Raw genomic sequence first — 15,910 nt, 5'->3', positions numbered from 1 at the left:
TTTTTATTAATTTATGTATTTATACATCTATTTATTTATTTAGGTATTACCTTGTCTGCACATGCTGTTTCTGTTTTAAAATTATCTCGCTTTCCTTTTGTTTCCTTTTGTCACATTTTTCTTTTCTAATTGTGTGTTTTTGGATGCACTTTGTGTATTTCTTTGTCATATTTTGTGTTTTTAGGGCCTCACACAGTTAGACCAATGGCCGCATGTGGCTCACAAGCCACCAGATGCCCAGGTCGGACCTTCGTGATACTAGAAATAGAATATAAATGTAGTTATTGTGTTTTTCTTGTGTGTAGGATGGAGGAGACGGTGCGTTCGCTGCTGCAGAATCCTTCTGCTGTGGACACCGTGGACATCATGAAGGTCTACAAGGTGCGACTGTCACTAAACTGTAAACACACTCGAGTAAACATAAATAACAGTAGCCCCGAGCTGCAGTCCATCATCACGGACTATTAAACCAGTGACACGTAGCCGCAGTCCCAGTATCGAATCTCCTAAAGCAGGTTATTATTATCAGATGCTGCCTTCAGGGCCTGGAGGAAAGGGCAGTGTTCCTTCATAAAGTCTGTAATAAAGGCTGGAGGAGGATCGAGTAAATGTCAGGCCGGTCCCTCCGTCAATGTCAAGACCTACTTTTCAACTGGTCGCTCCTTTCTCGCCTCGGAATATCGTTTTTTGTGACTTGCACCTGGTGTAACATGCAGTAACCATGGTAACGGCCTCACATCATGCAAAACTCTTTTAAACCTACACTCGTAGTGAACATTTTCACTCTCCCACACCTGGGATAGGGGGTGTGGCCAGAACTGTCAAGTTCACCACGCCCAGAAAGAACTCCTAAGGACACATCAAAGCGATCAGCGGATTCCTCTGAGGAAGACGGACAGTTAGCAGTAGAAACATGTCAGGAGATTAAAGTAAATTTTCTGAATAAAAGAAAACCATAACATATTATTTGAAAAAGAAGACAAATTGAACTTACTGGAATTACCATAGTAACAATGTCAGATGCTACGCTCACTATTTGATGTCATGGTCACTACAGTGGGATTCTGTGGTTACCGTGGTAACGCAGTCATTCAAGTCGTCTGATTTAATCATCCAATATCGCAGAAACAAAAGTTTTATCCTAAAAGAAAAACAAAAACACTTGGTTACCATGGTAACACAAACAATCAGCTTTGGCAGCAAATTTTAATTTAGTCTTAGTCACAGTCTTTTGACTAAAATGCAACTCAGTTTTAGTCCAAATTTAGCCTTCAGTTTTGTAAGCAGTAAGAAATGAAGCAGTAGCAGTAATACACAATGGTTTATATCTGATACCATGGTAACAAGGTGAAATCCAAATCCAAACACCGTCATACAATCAGTCAGCAACTCTTTAAAACTGTGGCAATAAGTTCTAAAGTCACAATCATCCGGTTTTAGTGACAAAAAGCACTTTTCCATCCATAACAAAGCATTAAAACTGGCTGTTTTCACACTCTGGGCCCATATGCAGGAGAAGCTGTGTGTTGGCGTGCAGCAGCAGCAGGATGAGTCTCCTCTGAAGGTGTGTGGTTCGAAACCTGCAGAAGAAGAAGATGACTTCAGCCTGTGTGAGGAGAACCAAAGCAAACTGCTGCTGGAACGCCTGAAGACCTTAGAGGTGAGAACTTTACACTGTCAGCATCTGGTCTGCGTCATTAAAGGATCCTCAAAATACTAAATATGTAAGAAACCGACCATATCCAAGCAAGAAGTGACAGATATCAATCCCAACAGGGTTTTCACTTTAAATTTCCTAGAGTTTGTAATGAACTTGTTTTCTCTGTAATTTTTACTTTCTCCTGCGGCCCGAATTGGATGCTCCAAAGGGCCGGATTTGGCCCCCAAACCATGAGTTTGAGAATTTTTTCTAAAGTTTAATTCTGCAACTTAACAACAAAGTTTGAGCTCCTAATGTCGTGGCTGACGTGTGAATTCACATGACTGAAAAATGAGCTTCCACGAGTTTCACGGCTGGAGCCAAACTCTTTAATTACAGCGTGGGTGTAGCTCAGAGGCGTGTTGGTGCAAAGGTCAGAGGTCGGCGGCTGACAGCCATCCTCCGACTAATGGAGGCTGCTCTGATCGATGCGGACTCTCGTTAGGTGGAGCAGCTTCATAAGTCGTCGGCCACGACCTTTACAGCGCTGACCTTTAAAGAACCACCTTTTTGTTTTGTTGTGCAGGAGCAGAACTCAGCGCTGACCCAGGAGAACCAGAGCCAGAGGGAGCAGTACGAGCGCTGTCTGGACCAGGTGAGTGCACCTCGCTGTGTGCATGTTTAAAGCTCATCACAGCCTTAAAACCAGGCCTTCTGTTTTATTTTGAAGGGGTTGTGTACTTTATTTATATTATTCAGTAGGTTTTCAACAAAAACTCGTCCTCCACATTTAACCCGATTGTGCCAACCGGGGTACCGCAGCGTACAGAACATTCAGGATAATCATGTTATTTTACATGATATAATATTGTGTTATGTTTACTGGTTATCGAATAATATGTTATGGTTTCATTGATTCTGACAACTTTTTTTTAGGAAATTTACTTTGATCTTGTTTTTTTCTGGGCGTAACCAAACAACTCATTAGGAAACATCAAAGCGATCAAGAAGACTGACAGTTGGCAGTCGAAACATGTTTGGAGATCAAAGTAAATTTCAAAGTAAATTCCCTGAAAAAGGTTGTCTGAATAAATGAAACCATAACATAGCATTTCAAAATTAACTTTCTGGATTGGTTATTGAATAATTGGCAAAGTATTGGAACAGTGACGAGGGGTATATACATACTGGGTTATACTGACTCTGGGATTATATCCTTTCAGAATACAAGCTGATTCAGTGAAAGTTACAGATGGCCCCTTCAAAATAAAAGCTGACCACGTCATAGGTTGTGCACAGAAGCCGGAATAGATGAGCCTTTCAAATTAAAAGCTGATTCTGATTTCAACTCAAGGCTTGAGGACCAACAATGGCTCACAGAACAGTTTTATTTAGATTTGACATAAACTTGCTCTGAACAGGCTTTTGACGTCTGAATCATCGTTTATGATCATGTGATAAAATAGATTTAAAGTCTTTAGTTAGTCCTGGATCAATATTTCTCATTGAACTATGGTGTGCTTACATGCACAAAGCTAACAACCTCTCGTTGGAGTTTTACACGCAGGCGAGAAAATCTAATTATTCACAAGTATCTGACTCCGCCTCCATAGGTGTGGCTTTATCATTTACAAAACAGGTAAAAGACCCGTTTTGATGGGAGTGAATCCTTTTTCTGCGTTGGATGCTGTGAAATTATATCTAAAAAAAATTCCCGAATGTGTGTTTGAGAGCTGAAAGGACAGTGTCACCTTCAGGCTGCTCGCCCTGACATCACAGACCGGAGACACAAAAGTGATCCGAGCGACAAGAGAAGCTCCTGTTTTCTACAAGAATTGATCTTAACATGTGATCTGAGACAAAGACTTGCTCAGGTTTCATATTTAGACATTAAATATTCACCGTTTGATGATAAAAATCTCTGATCGATGCTTCGCTGAGAGCAGAAACATGAGCTCAGATCCTCCAGGAGGAGAAATCCTGGATTTATGCATCTTACTGACTGAATGTGTTTCTTTAGAATAGTCACAGGGCAATTTATAGTTGTTTTAAATAATAAAAAAACAACAATAAAAACATAATTTAACAGGTTTTTTCAAATGATTTCATTTGTTTCTGCTCCTGAAACCTCAGACTTTGAAACAAAAACTGAGCTAAATATAAAGCATATATTGAGACTGTGCAAACTTCCAAACACCATTGAAATTAGGATTCAATTTATTTGACCCTCCTATTATTCTCAAATATTACACATTTGCCGACATAAAATTATTTCCAGAAAATTGATATTCTAATAATTGTAATTCTAATAATTGACAATTTCTGTAGAATAATCATGGAAATCACAATGACAAAGTCAATTATCATTACGATTACGACAGCAACAGATTTTTTAAATAATCAATTACGCGATTACAATTATAATTGACCCCAAACCCTGCTCGAAGGTGTGCGTTGCACGCTGTGTGTGTGTTCAGTGCGAGTGTGTGACGACGGACTCTCTGGATGCGGTTTCTGTTCGATACACTTCACGCCTCCCTAACGAGCAATCAATGCTGGTAACTGTAGCCGCTCTGTGGTCTGTCAGAGAGACACAACAGCAGCACCTCACTGAGCGTTAGGCAAACTACGGCGACCCGTGAGGGACATTTCTGACTGAACTGCTCCTCTGTTTCAGGTGGCCAATCAGGTGGTGCAGGCGCTGCTCACACAGAAGGTCAGTGAAGCCCAACGACAACATTTGACAATAATCGCACACATCTGGCCCTAAAGATTAGCTTCTCAACCTTGGGGTCAGGACCTCATTAGGGTCCGCGAGCCACTGGGAGGGGGTCGCCACATGCCTATGATGGTTTTTTTTTTTACAATTTTTCTGCAACTACACCAAACTTACCCTATTTTAGCCTATTTTCATCACTTTTTCTTGCCATATTTTTGCTACATTACTCCCATTTCTGCCACTTCGTCAAATTTCAATGCCTTTTTCCACTTTTAAGACATTTTTGGCACTTATAAACCCTTTACACCACTTTTCCCACCTAATGTTGCATATGTTGACCTATTATTGTCACTTTTAACCCCTTTGCACCACATTTTATATTTATTATTGCCAATTTAACCAGATTCACGATTTGTAATGCCCATTTAAACTAATTTTTCCTACATTTTTTAATTCCATTACCCACAATTTGCAACTTTTATCCAATTTCTGTGGTTTTTAAAACCCCCTTCCACCACCTTTTCCACCATTTCTACTCGAATTAGAAATTGATACAATAGTGGGTCAGTTTAGAGAATTCATTGGACACTTTATTAGAAAACTATTAATATAGTCATGAAAATTATCAAAAGTTATATATACAAAATATAAAATAAATATGTAATAATAAAAATTGGATGATTATATTTAAATTCCTTTTTTATGTAAAATTATTAATGAAAAATTCATCAATACGTTTGTGATAAAAACCAAATAATACAATAGAAAGTTATAAATAAAAAAAAGATAATGGGATAAAAATGAAAAAGTCAGAAATAAAGAAATTAAGAGATGAAAAGTCACAATTACCAGATACAAAAAATAAAAAGCATTTGTTAAGTCGACTTTTTCTGATTTTGGGAAATGTTTATAACTTTGAATTAGTTAAGAAACTCAGCATTGTATGACTTAAACTGTAGGAATGTTCACAGGTCTGACATTGTCAGCTCTGATCCTGGAGGGATGCAGTCCTGCAGGTTTTTCTCATTGGTTTTTCTCCTCTTTAGGACCTGAGGCAGGAGTGTGTGAAGCTCAGAACTCGAGTTTCTGACCTGGAGCAGCAGAACCGCGTGCTGAGCGTTCTGTTCCAACAGAAGATCAGACCCACCTCTGAGCTGCTGCTGCAGGTAAAACCAGAGCTTCCAGTACAACCAGTGTGCAAAGACAAGTACTGTTTATAACACAGTAGTGGAGTTGAGCTATTGTTGACATTTCTGCAATTTCCCAACTTCCCCCTACATTTTTTTTTCACATTTCTGACATTTTTCTGAGTTTCTTGACATTTGGAGCATTTCTCATTCTTTTTTTTTTTTTTTACAATTTTGCCTATTTATTATTATTTATTAATTATTATATTTCCAGCATTTATTACATTGCTGATATTTTTTAAAATTCTGACATTGTCTGTACATTTAAAAAAAAATTACATTGCTGATATTTTTCTACATTTATGATACTTTGTCATATTCACAATTTTTTAAATATTTACAGCTTATTTTAAATTTGCGAAATTTCGGATATTTTTGCATTTCTAATACTTTTTGACTTATCCACTATTTCTTTGGTATTTCATCCATTTTTTATGTTTACAAAATTTGTCTGAGATGTTCTTAAACATTTAAAATTTTCACAATTTTCAAATAACCATTGCTCTATATTTAAACCTGAAAACACACACACCCACACACACACCCACACACACACCCACACACGCACACGCACAAACACACACACGACCCGGTGACTCTATCGACTGAATCCCTGATGAGATGCTGAGGAGGTGAAATCCTGCACCGGCTGATAACGTCAGTGCCTGCTGTCACTGCTGGACTCTTAAACCATTAAAACCAGTAAATACAGAGTCCGAGACACAAAGAGCTCTGATGCAGGAAAGCAAGAATTAACCTGCAGCAACACAACTTAGGAAAACCTCTTAGCGTATGACGTGAACAAAGCGGAAAAAGAGGGAATGTTGATGTGTTTTTGTTTTTTGAGGCTGCTGCTTAGGAAGATTAAAACCTCGTCTTTAGTTCTGCTGCTTTAGGTTTACACCTTCAGCTGCATAAATGGAGGCGACCACAGCACAGGGAGTTTCGATCTCTCCTGATGTTCGATGTGTTTTTAGCCTCGGGCTGTTCACTCAGCATCACAGAGGATCGTTTCATAATTAGGAGACGTTAAAAAGCTGCGAGGAGCGTCTGCCGCGACTCTCCTTCACTCAATGTGACCTTCACCGTTTGAACACAAGCTGCTCAGAATCTGAATGAGCAACCTGCTCACACCGCGCACGTCTCAACTCGTGCACATCCCTGTATCTGCACTCATAATGCATCTTTCAGTCTTTATCTTTAAATCTTTATATTTTTAAACATTTAGATTTTTAAGTTTTTGAATCTTTAGGTTTGTGAATCTTTGGGTTTTTGAATCTTTGAATCTTTAATTATTTAAATCTTTGAGTCTTTACATCTGTAGATCTTTAATTCTTTGAACCTTTGGTTTTTTAAATCTAAAAGTCTTTGAACCTTTTTGTCTTTAGATATTTGAATTTTTACATCTGTAGATCTTTAAGTCTTTGAATCTTTAGGTTTTTAAATTCATATGTCTTTGAACCTTTTCGTCTTTAAGTCTTAAATCTTTAAGTATTTAAATCCTTGGATATTTAAGTCTTTAAACATTGAATATTTAATTCTTGAAATCTATAGGTCTTTATAAACCTATAACTCTTTAATTGTTTGAATCTTTAAGTCTTTAAACGTAAAGTACATTTTTGAAACTATACGTTTTTTCATCTCGAGCTCTTTAAATCTTTGATTCATTTAATCTTTATGTTTTCTTAATTTTTTTTTTATTGAATATTTAAGTCTTTGATTCTCTAATGTCTTTCAATCTCTAAATATAGTTGCGTTTTTGTCCTCAAGTCTTCGATACGCTAATTTTCTAAGTCTGTATGTTTTTTTTTAAATCTTATTGTCCTTGTGCGTCTGAGCTCCTGCACATCTGAGCTCGTGCACGTGTCCCTGAGCGAGCGTCAGTTTCAGCCTGTGGAGGAAACGTTCCTGAGACATTAATTAAGTCTGCAGATTAATTCTGGATCGTGTTCACTTCGTCCGTCTCCGGCCGACTTAAATAAAACCAACGGAGTCCCCGAATCCCTCACGCAATTATTTCCTCCTCATATTCATTTCTTCCTCCGTCTGATGACATTAAGGACTTCCACTGAGAAGTGCTATTAAGTGCGTCTCCACTGATGGATGAAATAAGAGTCAGGGAACTTTATTTAGTCAGATTTTACTATGTGATTCTCTGCGATTCAGTCACTGTGTAGATTTAAGGTGAAACGAGATCTTTCCCTTTGCTTTTGTCACTTCCTCATAACAAGTTGTTTATTTAACGTGGTCCATCTTTCATGAGAGGATTGATTTATTTGTTTGCACTGCACTTTGGTTCCCAGGGTTTGTTTTCAGGGCTTAAGGAATAAAGCTAGATTAATTTCAACAGAATTCAATTTGGTCAAATCTGGAAAAGATCTTATCCTATGAGAGGAAAAGTAGAATAGTGTTAATTTTTATAACAGGCAGCACAAACCTATAGTAGCTTAAATACAGAAAGTAATTGAGTGTAACTTAAATTGATCTGAAAATACGTATTTTCATCTAATTAGCAAACTTTCACTTAAAATTACTGTACCTTTTGTGTATTTTGTGTTGTCTTTTTGAGGGTTTTTAGTTTTTTTGTGTATTTTGATTTTTTTTTGTATTTTTGTTGTTTCTGTATATTTTTCTGTATTTTTTGTGTTTGTGTTTGCTTTGTGTGGTATGAGTTATTGTGTGTTTTTGCTGTCATTTTGTGTGTTTTTCTGTTATTGTATCGTTTTCTGTTTCTGTAGTTGCATTGTGTGTGTGTTATGAGCTATTTCTGTGTTTTTTTGTTGTTGTCGTTTTGTACATTTATTTCTGTATTTTTGTCATCTTGTCTATTTTTGGAGTAATTTGGTGTGTATTTATTGTCTAAATGAGGAGTTTAAAGCGATCAGTCTAAACCTACAGCAGGATTTAAAGTGTTTAAAGTGTAACATTAGTCTGGAGCTGAGTTTGTCCTACTTCTCCCCCTCCAGAAACTGCACTCTAAGATCCTGAACCTGTCGGCTGCCGATCTGTTGGAGTTGGAAAAAAGCCAAACATTCCTGCTTCAAAGGAACGACTCGTCCAATGTAAGAGCAGCCTCACAGGCCCCGCCCCCACAGCTAGGGCTAATGTGAACAGCATTATTCCCGCAAATTTTTATCAACAATTTTTGTTTCTCAGAATATCACTTGGTTGTTTGTTAGCATTAGCATAATAGAGACTGACACGTGTTAGCTTGTGCTAATGCTAACTATGTTGTTCACATTAGCATCGTTACAGTAGTGACTGTAACCATTATGGAGAAGTTTGCATCAGCTGGCTAATTATGTAGCTAACTGGGTTGGGGTTTTTAACATGCTAACCCTACGTACCTTAATAATCATTAGCTATTTAATGCTAATGATAACTGTGTTACTGAGGTGTTAGGATCAACACCAACACAATAGTGACTGCTAAATTATGGTAACTTCTGCCATATATGACGTGGTATTATTTTGGTTGGACTCTTAGCATTAGCTTTATTTCTGTGCTCCGTGGTTCGTATTATCTGTTTTTAATGTAGTTTTAGCATTAACATACCTACATTTACTTAAATTTTAAGATTTGTTCCTAAATTGTTCCTAAATCCTGAACTGTGTTGCTGTTAGCATTAGCATTAGTACAGTCAATCATACTTGAGCAAAACAACAGCATTTATACCCAGCTTTTGTATATGGTAGCATTAACAAAGATGTAGTTAGTGTGGCTGTAACCGATGATTCCCTCCAATTACCTTTTAACATTAATGTTGAGTGACTGCTAATTATTAGCATTAGCATTACGATTGTACTATTACCAGTGCGTGCTAAACAGTAAGTCGTAGTTCTCATCCTGGTTTACTGAACATTAGCATTATCAGAACATCTTTAAATCCAGGTCATCTTCACAGGAAATCCACCTGGCCCCGCCCCCTGGTTACCATAGCAGCAGCAGCGAGCTGTCGTTGTCCAGCAGTGAGTTTTCCAGCAGCTCCTGGAACGATGGACGCTCTGGGAAAATGGTGAGAATAATGTTGGATATGTTGAATAATGATAACTGAATGATGAAGATGCATCATTTTACATTTTTATGATACAATTCACCATTTAAATTTAAAACTAAAAAAGGTTTACCATGAATTCTAGGTTGCAAATCACTTGTAATTTTAAGAGTCTGAAGTTTATAAAGCATTGTTTTTTAGAACATTTATAATTATAATAAAAATGAAAATGTGGATCCCTCATATGTCCAAGTTAGACTTTGGGCTTTACCCAGAAGGCTTAAAACACATTTTAAAAAATACTTTGAATTTGTTAAAAATGTCAAAACCTCCTCACCCTGCAGGTGTCGCTGACATGGGAGAAGAGGCGGAGTTTGGGTTCATCAACACCGGGAAACATTTGTGCATCTCCTGATGAATCGCCAACCAGACGAAAGGAGAGCCACATCCTAGAAGGACTCAGGAAGCTGCAAAGGAAAAACCGGAGGACCTCATCCCGGGTGTCCCGGTCCACTGACAAAGACTGCATGAACTCCAACGAGGGAATCTACTCATTGGATGTCAGGAAGAGTGGGAGGGGCTTGTCTGAACCTGCCCAGATAAGGAGGGGACGGTTAATCTACGACTCCGACGATGCCGATGATGAACTTGCTCACTCCAGCTGCCGAGACAACATTCCCACCAAGGATGGTTCGTCAGGCAGCATGAGCAGCTGGATGGGCAACATCCCTGCCGTGCCTCCACCTGGATACGACTCCAAGGAGCGGCCCGAGAAGCTCCTAAGTTTCATCAACAGCTTCCTGCCTGAGGGTGGGCGACCGTCGGCTTTCAGTAAGCCCACCAAGCTCCGCCTTCAGGAACCCATTCACGGTGTGATCCCTCACAAGGTTCCAGAGTCCAGCGAATGCCACACGTCCTTCCGACAAGCAGAAAGAGACGCCCCCAGGCCCTTCCCACAGTCATGCTTACGGACCCAGTCTGCTGACAGTAGACCCCACCCCTTCAGTTTAACGAAGGATCCTGGAGGTGCAGCCAAATGCACGCAGTCTGAGGAAAGCCAATCAGGAGAGCCACTTGGTCTCCATTATTCTGAACTGGTTCCTCAGAAGTCTCTAAATCCTAGGAACTACTCCATCCTGGAATCTCCAGAGAAACCCTCAGAGTACCAGATCCGGACAGGCAGGGAGGGCGCCCAGCAGGTGCCCCCACCTCAGAGGAAGCTCATCAAGCCAACTAATAGTAGAGCACATAAAGGTGTGTTCATCTCTAGGGTGCCCTCATCATCTCCGCTGAGGTCATCAAAGGTTAGGGGGGTCAGTCTCTCAGGACCTCCTCCCCCAACCGCCAAAACGTCCCAGTTCATTAAGTCTGCAGCGAGCTGCATTCAAAGCCCAAAGGCAGTCAGCGTCAAGCGAGATGGGGGCAAGCCCCCCAGCAGAAAGGATCACTGTGAAGAAAATAAAAACCACTTCAGGTCCCCATCGCCCCCCCTTCCTCCAGGCCGGTCAACCTCTCTGCTGGTCCGACCTCTCTATAATGACAAAACTACAACTGTGAGGGGTCCCCCACCAAGCTACAACACTTCAATGCTGCCAAATCTGCAGAGCACGCTTCCCATCAAGGACCGGGATGGCTTAGACCCGGACTATGGGACACCTCAGAAAACCTGTCCTAAGATGACTTTCACTCCCATTAAAGGAACTTCTAAACGAGCAGTCTCGAAAGACGATTCCCCTTCTTTAAACTCAGGCCCAGAAACTGCACATAAAGGCTTAAAGAATGCCCCCCCTCCTTACAGTGCCCTCCGAGGCTCGTTACTCCATCAGTCCAACACAGCTGCTCCAAACCTACCCGAGAAAACCTCAAAAACAAGAATACCAATGGGCTTCAAAGCCTTTCTAAAGTCGCCCCCAAGCCATAAAAATGCTCCACCTGTTCCCGCCAAGCAGGAAAAGGACCACATCAACGCCGTCTCCAAAGAAACGGCACAGTGTGACGGGGAGCCGGACAAGGAGCCGCTACCAGAAGGCAATGTTCCCCATTTCCTCTGCAACAAACCCCACCTGAAGCCGGCGCTGGGAATGAATGGAGCCAAAGCTCGAAGCCAGAGTTTCAGTACCTCCAGTGTTGCTTCTCCAGACGGTCTGACAAGGATTCGAACACACATCATTACCAACTCAGGGGACAGAGGGAACTCTCTGACCAGACAGACCTCCCTTGACACACCGAGCACCGGTCAGGCTGAAAGTCCGGTCTGCTCCCCACGCATGAGAATGAGCCACTACGGAGGAATGACGGCGTCTCACGTGAACAAGGAGCGTCGCATCCCAATCAGTGACAGAATTGCTCCCAGGCACTTTCAGGCTGTGCCCTCCTCTTGTTTACCTTCAGAGAACCCTGTGGAAGAGACTAAAGCTCTGCGGCATTCCTTCAAGGAACCAGAATTCAGCAAGGACGTCCAAACCCCAGAGACTGAGGAAAAGAAGACCACCATTGAGGAGAAAGTCATGATGGGAATCGAGGAAAACTTGCAGAAATGCCAGGAGCAGGAAAAGGTCACCTCCATTGAGTCCAAGCAGAAGACTGGGCCGTCGCTGGCAAACTGGTTCGGCCTTCGGAAGAGCAAACTTCCAGGTCTGAGCGGGAAGAAGGCGGACGCTCCAAAAATCAAAGCCGAGAAGAAGAAGGAGAAGAAGCTGAAGGATGAACAGGATGAGGCCAACCTGACGGAGATGAACAACAAGCTGAGCTCCATCATGGACCAGATTCAGTGTAGCTCCGCCTTCCTCGCCAAAGACCAGCTAGTTCGGGAGCTGCTCGGCAGGTGTGTGGCGACTTTTCAGTTGTTCTTTTAATGAACTTTGATTATCTGTGACTTAAATAATTTGGTGATCCTAGAACAACAAATTTTACAAGACAGACTTAATGAATCTGCACAGATTAGGTGGATTTCAAATTAAAAGCATTTTAAAAGTTGATTAACTCGGGAGGTAAATGGTTTATTTCAGGGATTGAGAGAAAGAAAACATGTTCAATTCGTGGATGGGACTTCCAGAAGATTTTAAGTTGAAAACTATTGAACACTGTTTACATTTTGAGTTTTCTTAACTTTAAAGACACTTTGGTGCTTTGCATTGACTGATGATCCTCTCAGAGTTGTTACGAACAGAGAAATGATTATTGTTATTATTTAGTCCAGCAGCAGGAGGAAGCCTTCAAAGGTCACATTCACAGGTTACAATTTACTTTGCTTTTTTTGAGTTTCTTGTATTTTCTTCTTGCTCTACTTTCACATGGGCTTGTAAACAAGTTGGACGTAATCAAACCACGCTAATAAGTTTGTCAGACTTGGTTAAACCTACGTTATAAGCAGTAATTCAGAGTGAAAAGTTCAAGTTTAATGTTAAAAACTACCAAATGTAGCATTTTAAGATCTATCTATTTTTCTGCTTTAAAGCTCAGGCTGTACAAACTGAGTAATGATAGTTATTTATTTTTTTACCACAGCAGCAGAAGGAATTCTTCAAAGGTCACACTGACAAGTCTCTGAGCTGCATTTGTTCTCTGCAATCAAATGTTTCTATTTATTCAGGGCACGTCGAGCCTCGGTGTGAATGAAATGTAGGGATGCGTTGGCTTCCTAAAGTTCATTTGTCTTCTTTTTTTGAAATAATATGTTAGGGTTTCATTTATATATTCAGACAACTTTTTTCAGGAAATTTACTTTCATCTCCTGAAACGTTTCGACTGCTGATGGCTTTGATGTGCCATCGAGATCAGGATTCTCTTCTCCAGAGATGGGGGCGTTGCCAGCCTAACGGAACTGTCAAGTTTGGCCACGCCCCAGCAAGAACTCATGAGGACACATCAAAGCAAAATTTCCTGACAATAGTTGTCTCAGTAAATGAAACCTTAAGATATTATTTCAAAGTTATCCATGACAGTTTTTAAGTGGCATTTTCCTACAAGTGAGTAACTCCAGACTTAGAATTAGCTAAACACTCGCTCATGTAACAGAGTGTTTATAACATTTTAAAAAAGGAAAACTAGAAACTAGACTGAGGACATGCTCACAGCCTCTATTTATACAGGTCCCATGTCACCAGTTCTCCTTCTTTGTTTTATTTTGAAGGGTTGCTCAGGTGGATGCATTTTTTCCTGACATCTCAGGTGCTTTTTTCGTCCTCAAAGTACAACTTTATAAATATGTGTGAGAGTGAAACACTGGATTAGTTAATATAGAATAAACTCGGCCGTCTCTCTGTTTCAGGACAGCCACGAAAGGAAATTCTCTGACTTCACCGACGGGAAACTCTGCTCACAAACACGCAGAGGTGGAGATGTGTGAGGATGTAAGTGAGCGCGCACACACACAGACACGAGCATGCAAACACGCACACACTGATTTTCACTTGAGTCTACAAAGCATTTCATTCCCTAAATATGATTGGAATGGATTAAAACAATGATGAACTCTAACATTAATATCATTCAGGGATCAAACCCTGATTTACTATCATTTTAACATGCTCAAGCTGCATTATAATTTAGAGCACATCACAGTCACACTAGCCTGAGCATAAAAAAACGTTTTACTGTTATTCTTACTTTCTCGATTTTTTTCGATTTTTCTTCAAATTATTTTTAGAATAAAATCTTTCTTTGTATTTTCTCTTATTTTTTGTTTTTCCGCTTCATTTGAATTAAATGCTTTTGCTCTTTTTTCTTCCCATTTCTTTCTATTCTTCATTATTATTATTATTATTATTATTATTAATCTTTATTTTTATACATTTTTTGGTATATTTTTTATTTTCTTTATGGCTGTTTTTCCTTTTTTATTTTTTATTTTTCTCCTCCTCCCTCCAGAAGCCCCGCCCCCTGTCTATCAGCGCTAACTGCAGCTGTCTTGAACAGACGACGCCCCTCGTCTGAACGTGTGAAACCTGATCATAGGATGAGACACAGCGATAACGTGTGATAGCAGCTTTTATCGCTCTGAAAACAGAGCCATCCATTTAAACCCTCAGTGACTCCACAGAAACCAATGAAAGCTCCTCACAGGGAAAACCTGAAGGACAAATTAAGTCCTTTACTGACATGGAAGAACAGTCATGTGGAGACAGGAACATCTATAAGGGGGAATAATGGGGAAAACTTATTAATATTTGCACATAGTATATATAGTCATCTTAAAGATGTAAATCATTCTATTAATCAGAAATAAAATGGGTTAAAAGTGACCAAAAAATGGTGGAAAAGGTGGTGAAATGGGATTTTAAAAACCACAGAAATTGGTTAAAAGTGGCCAAAAACGGAAAGAAAAAGTGGTAAAAAGGGTTGAAAGTGTCAATATTGGCTTAAAAGTGGCAGAAATGGGGCGGTTAGGGTAATGTAATTTAAAAAGTAGGAAGAATTAGTTTAAACTGGCTAAAAATGGGCATGACAAATTGTTAACGTTCTTAAATTGGCAAAAATAAGCGTAAAATGTTAAAAGTGACCGTAATCGGTCATCATATGCGAGAAAAGTGCTGAAAATGTCTTGAAAGTACAAATAATTTGGAGAAAAGGATGGAGAAGTGCCAGAAATGGGAGCAATGTAGCAAAAATGCATTAAAAGGGGCAAAAACATGGCAAGAAAAAAATGAAGAAAGTAGTTTAAAATATTGCAAGTTTGGTGTAGTTGGAGAAAAAGGGTAAAATAAGCAAAAATGGGCTCAAATTGTTGAAAAAATATTTTTAGTTTCCTAAACGCCTCTGGCAACCCCCAAATTTGGTATTGACTATGTTAAACTCATTCTGGGTCATATGTACTGTGTCCACAACAGGAGAAAATGTTTTTATTTCTAACAGAGAAACAAGGCCTTTGTTGTTTTCCCTACAGATGCTGATTCTGAGTCAGAAGATGGAGCTTCAGGCTGAAAACAACATGGGAAACATTTCAGATTCAGCCCGTCAGGACCATAACATCGGTGAGCTATACACCCACACATATTTGACCTTAAATGGATCCTCCACTGTTTATACAAATGTGGCCTAAAAGCTTTGAAAAGTTCTTATTAGAAGATCTATGTCTAACATATTAATTTCATTAACTTTTAAGCGAGGGATTACGTCACCATTTTAGAGCCTGTGTTTCACCATCTTGAAATCATGTGATTGATGACATCACACGGCCCCACGGCCTGTAAACATCTCATTGTTTCCTATTGGAGTGAAACATTCAGCCTGATTTTTAGATCATCTTGCAGCTTTTTCCTTCAAAATGACAACTTGTGCTGAAGATGTCGATATAAACCTTTTGTTTACCGAAAGAGGATTAAAACCGTTGTGACCCGAAAAGATCTGTGACCGCAGGGGGTAACAGTTAC

General features: G+C 39.7%; 1 protein-coding gene across 4 annotated transcripts in view; it reads left to right on the top strand.

Annotated features, from left to right (window-relative positions):
* Positions 1 to 15,910, top strand: part of LOC114476778 (nck-associated protein 5-like) — a 59,807-nt gene that overhangs the window by 38,233 nt on the left and 5,664 nt on the right. For all 4 annotated transcript variants that reach the window (XM_028468695.1, XM_028468686.1, XM_028468703.1 and 1 more), the window contains 10 exons: positions 306 to 381; positions 1,514 to 1,660; positions 2,226 to 2,294; positions 4,317 to 4,355; positions 5,405 to 5,524; positions 8,512 to 8,607; positions 9,450 to 9,560; positions 9,884 to 12,363; positions 13,810 to 13,891; positions 15,424 to 15,511. In XM_028468695.1, coding sequence (XP_028324496.1) covers positions 306 to 381; positions 1,514 to 1,660; positions 2,226 to 2,294; positions 4,317 to 4,355; positions 5,405 to 5,524; positions 8,512 to 8,607; positions 9,450 to 9,560; positions 9,884 to 12,363; positions 13,810 to 13,891; positions 15,424 to 15,511 — 3,308 coding nt within the window. The remainder of the gene's footprint in view (positions 1 to 305; positions 382 to 1,513; positions 1,661 to 2,225; positions 2,295 to 4,316; positions 4,356 to 5,404; positions 5,525 to 8,511; positions 8,608 to 9,449; positions 9,561 to 9,883; positions 12,364 to 13,809; positions 13,892 to 15,423; positions 15,512 to 15,910) is intronic.

The sequence above is a fragment of the Gouania willdenowi genome, chromosome 2 (genome assembly GCF_900634775.1).
Source record: "Gouania willdenowi chromosome 2, fGouWil2.1, whole genome shotgun sequence".
Taxonomy (NCBI): Eukaryota; Metazoa; Chordata; class Actinopteri; order Blenniiformes; family Gobiesocidae; genus Gouania; species Gouania willdenowi.
This window is presented reverse-complemented; position numbering and strand designations above follow the sequence as displayed.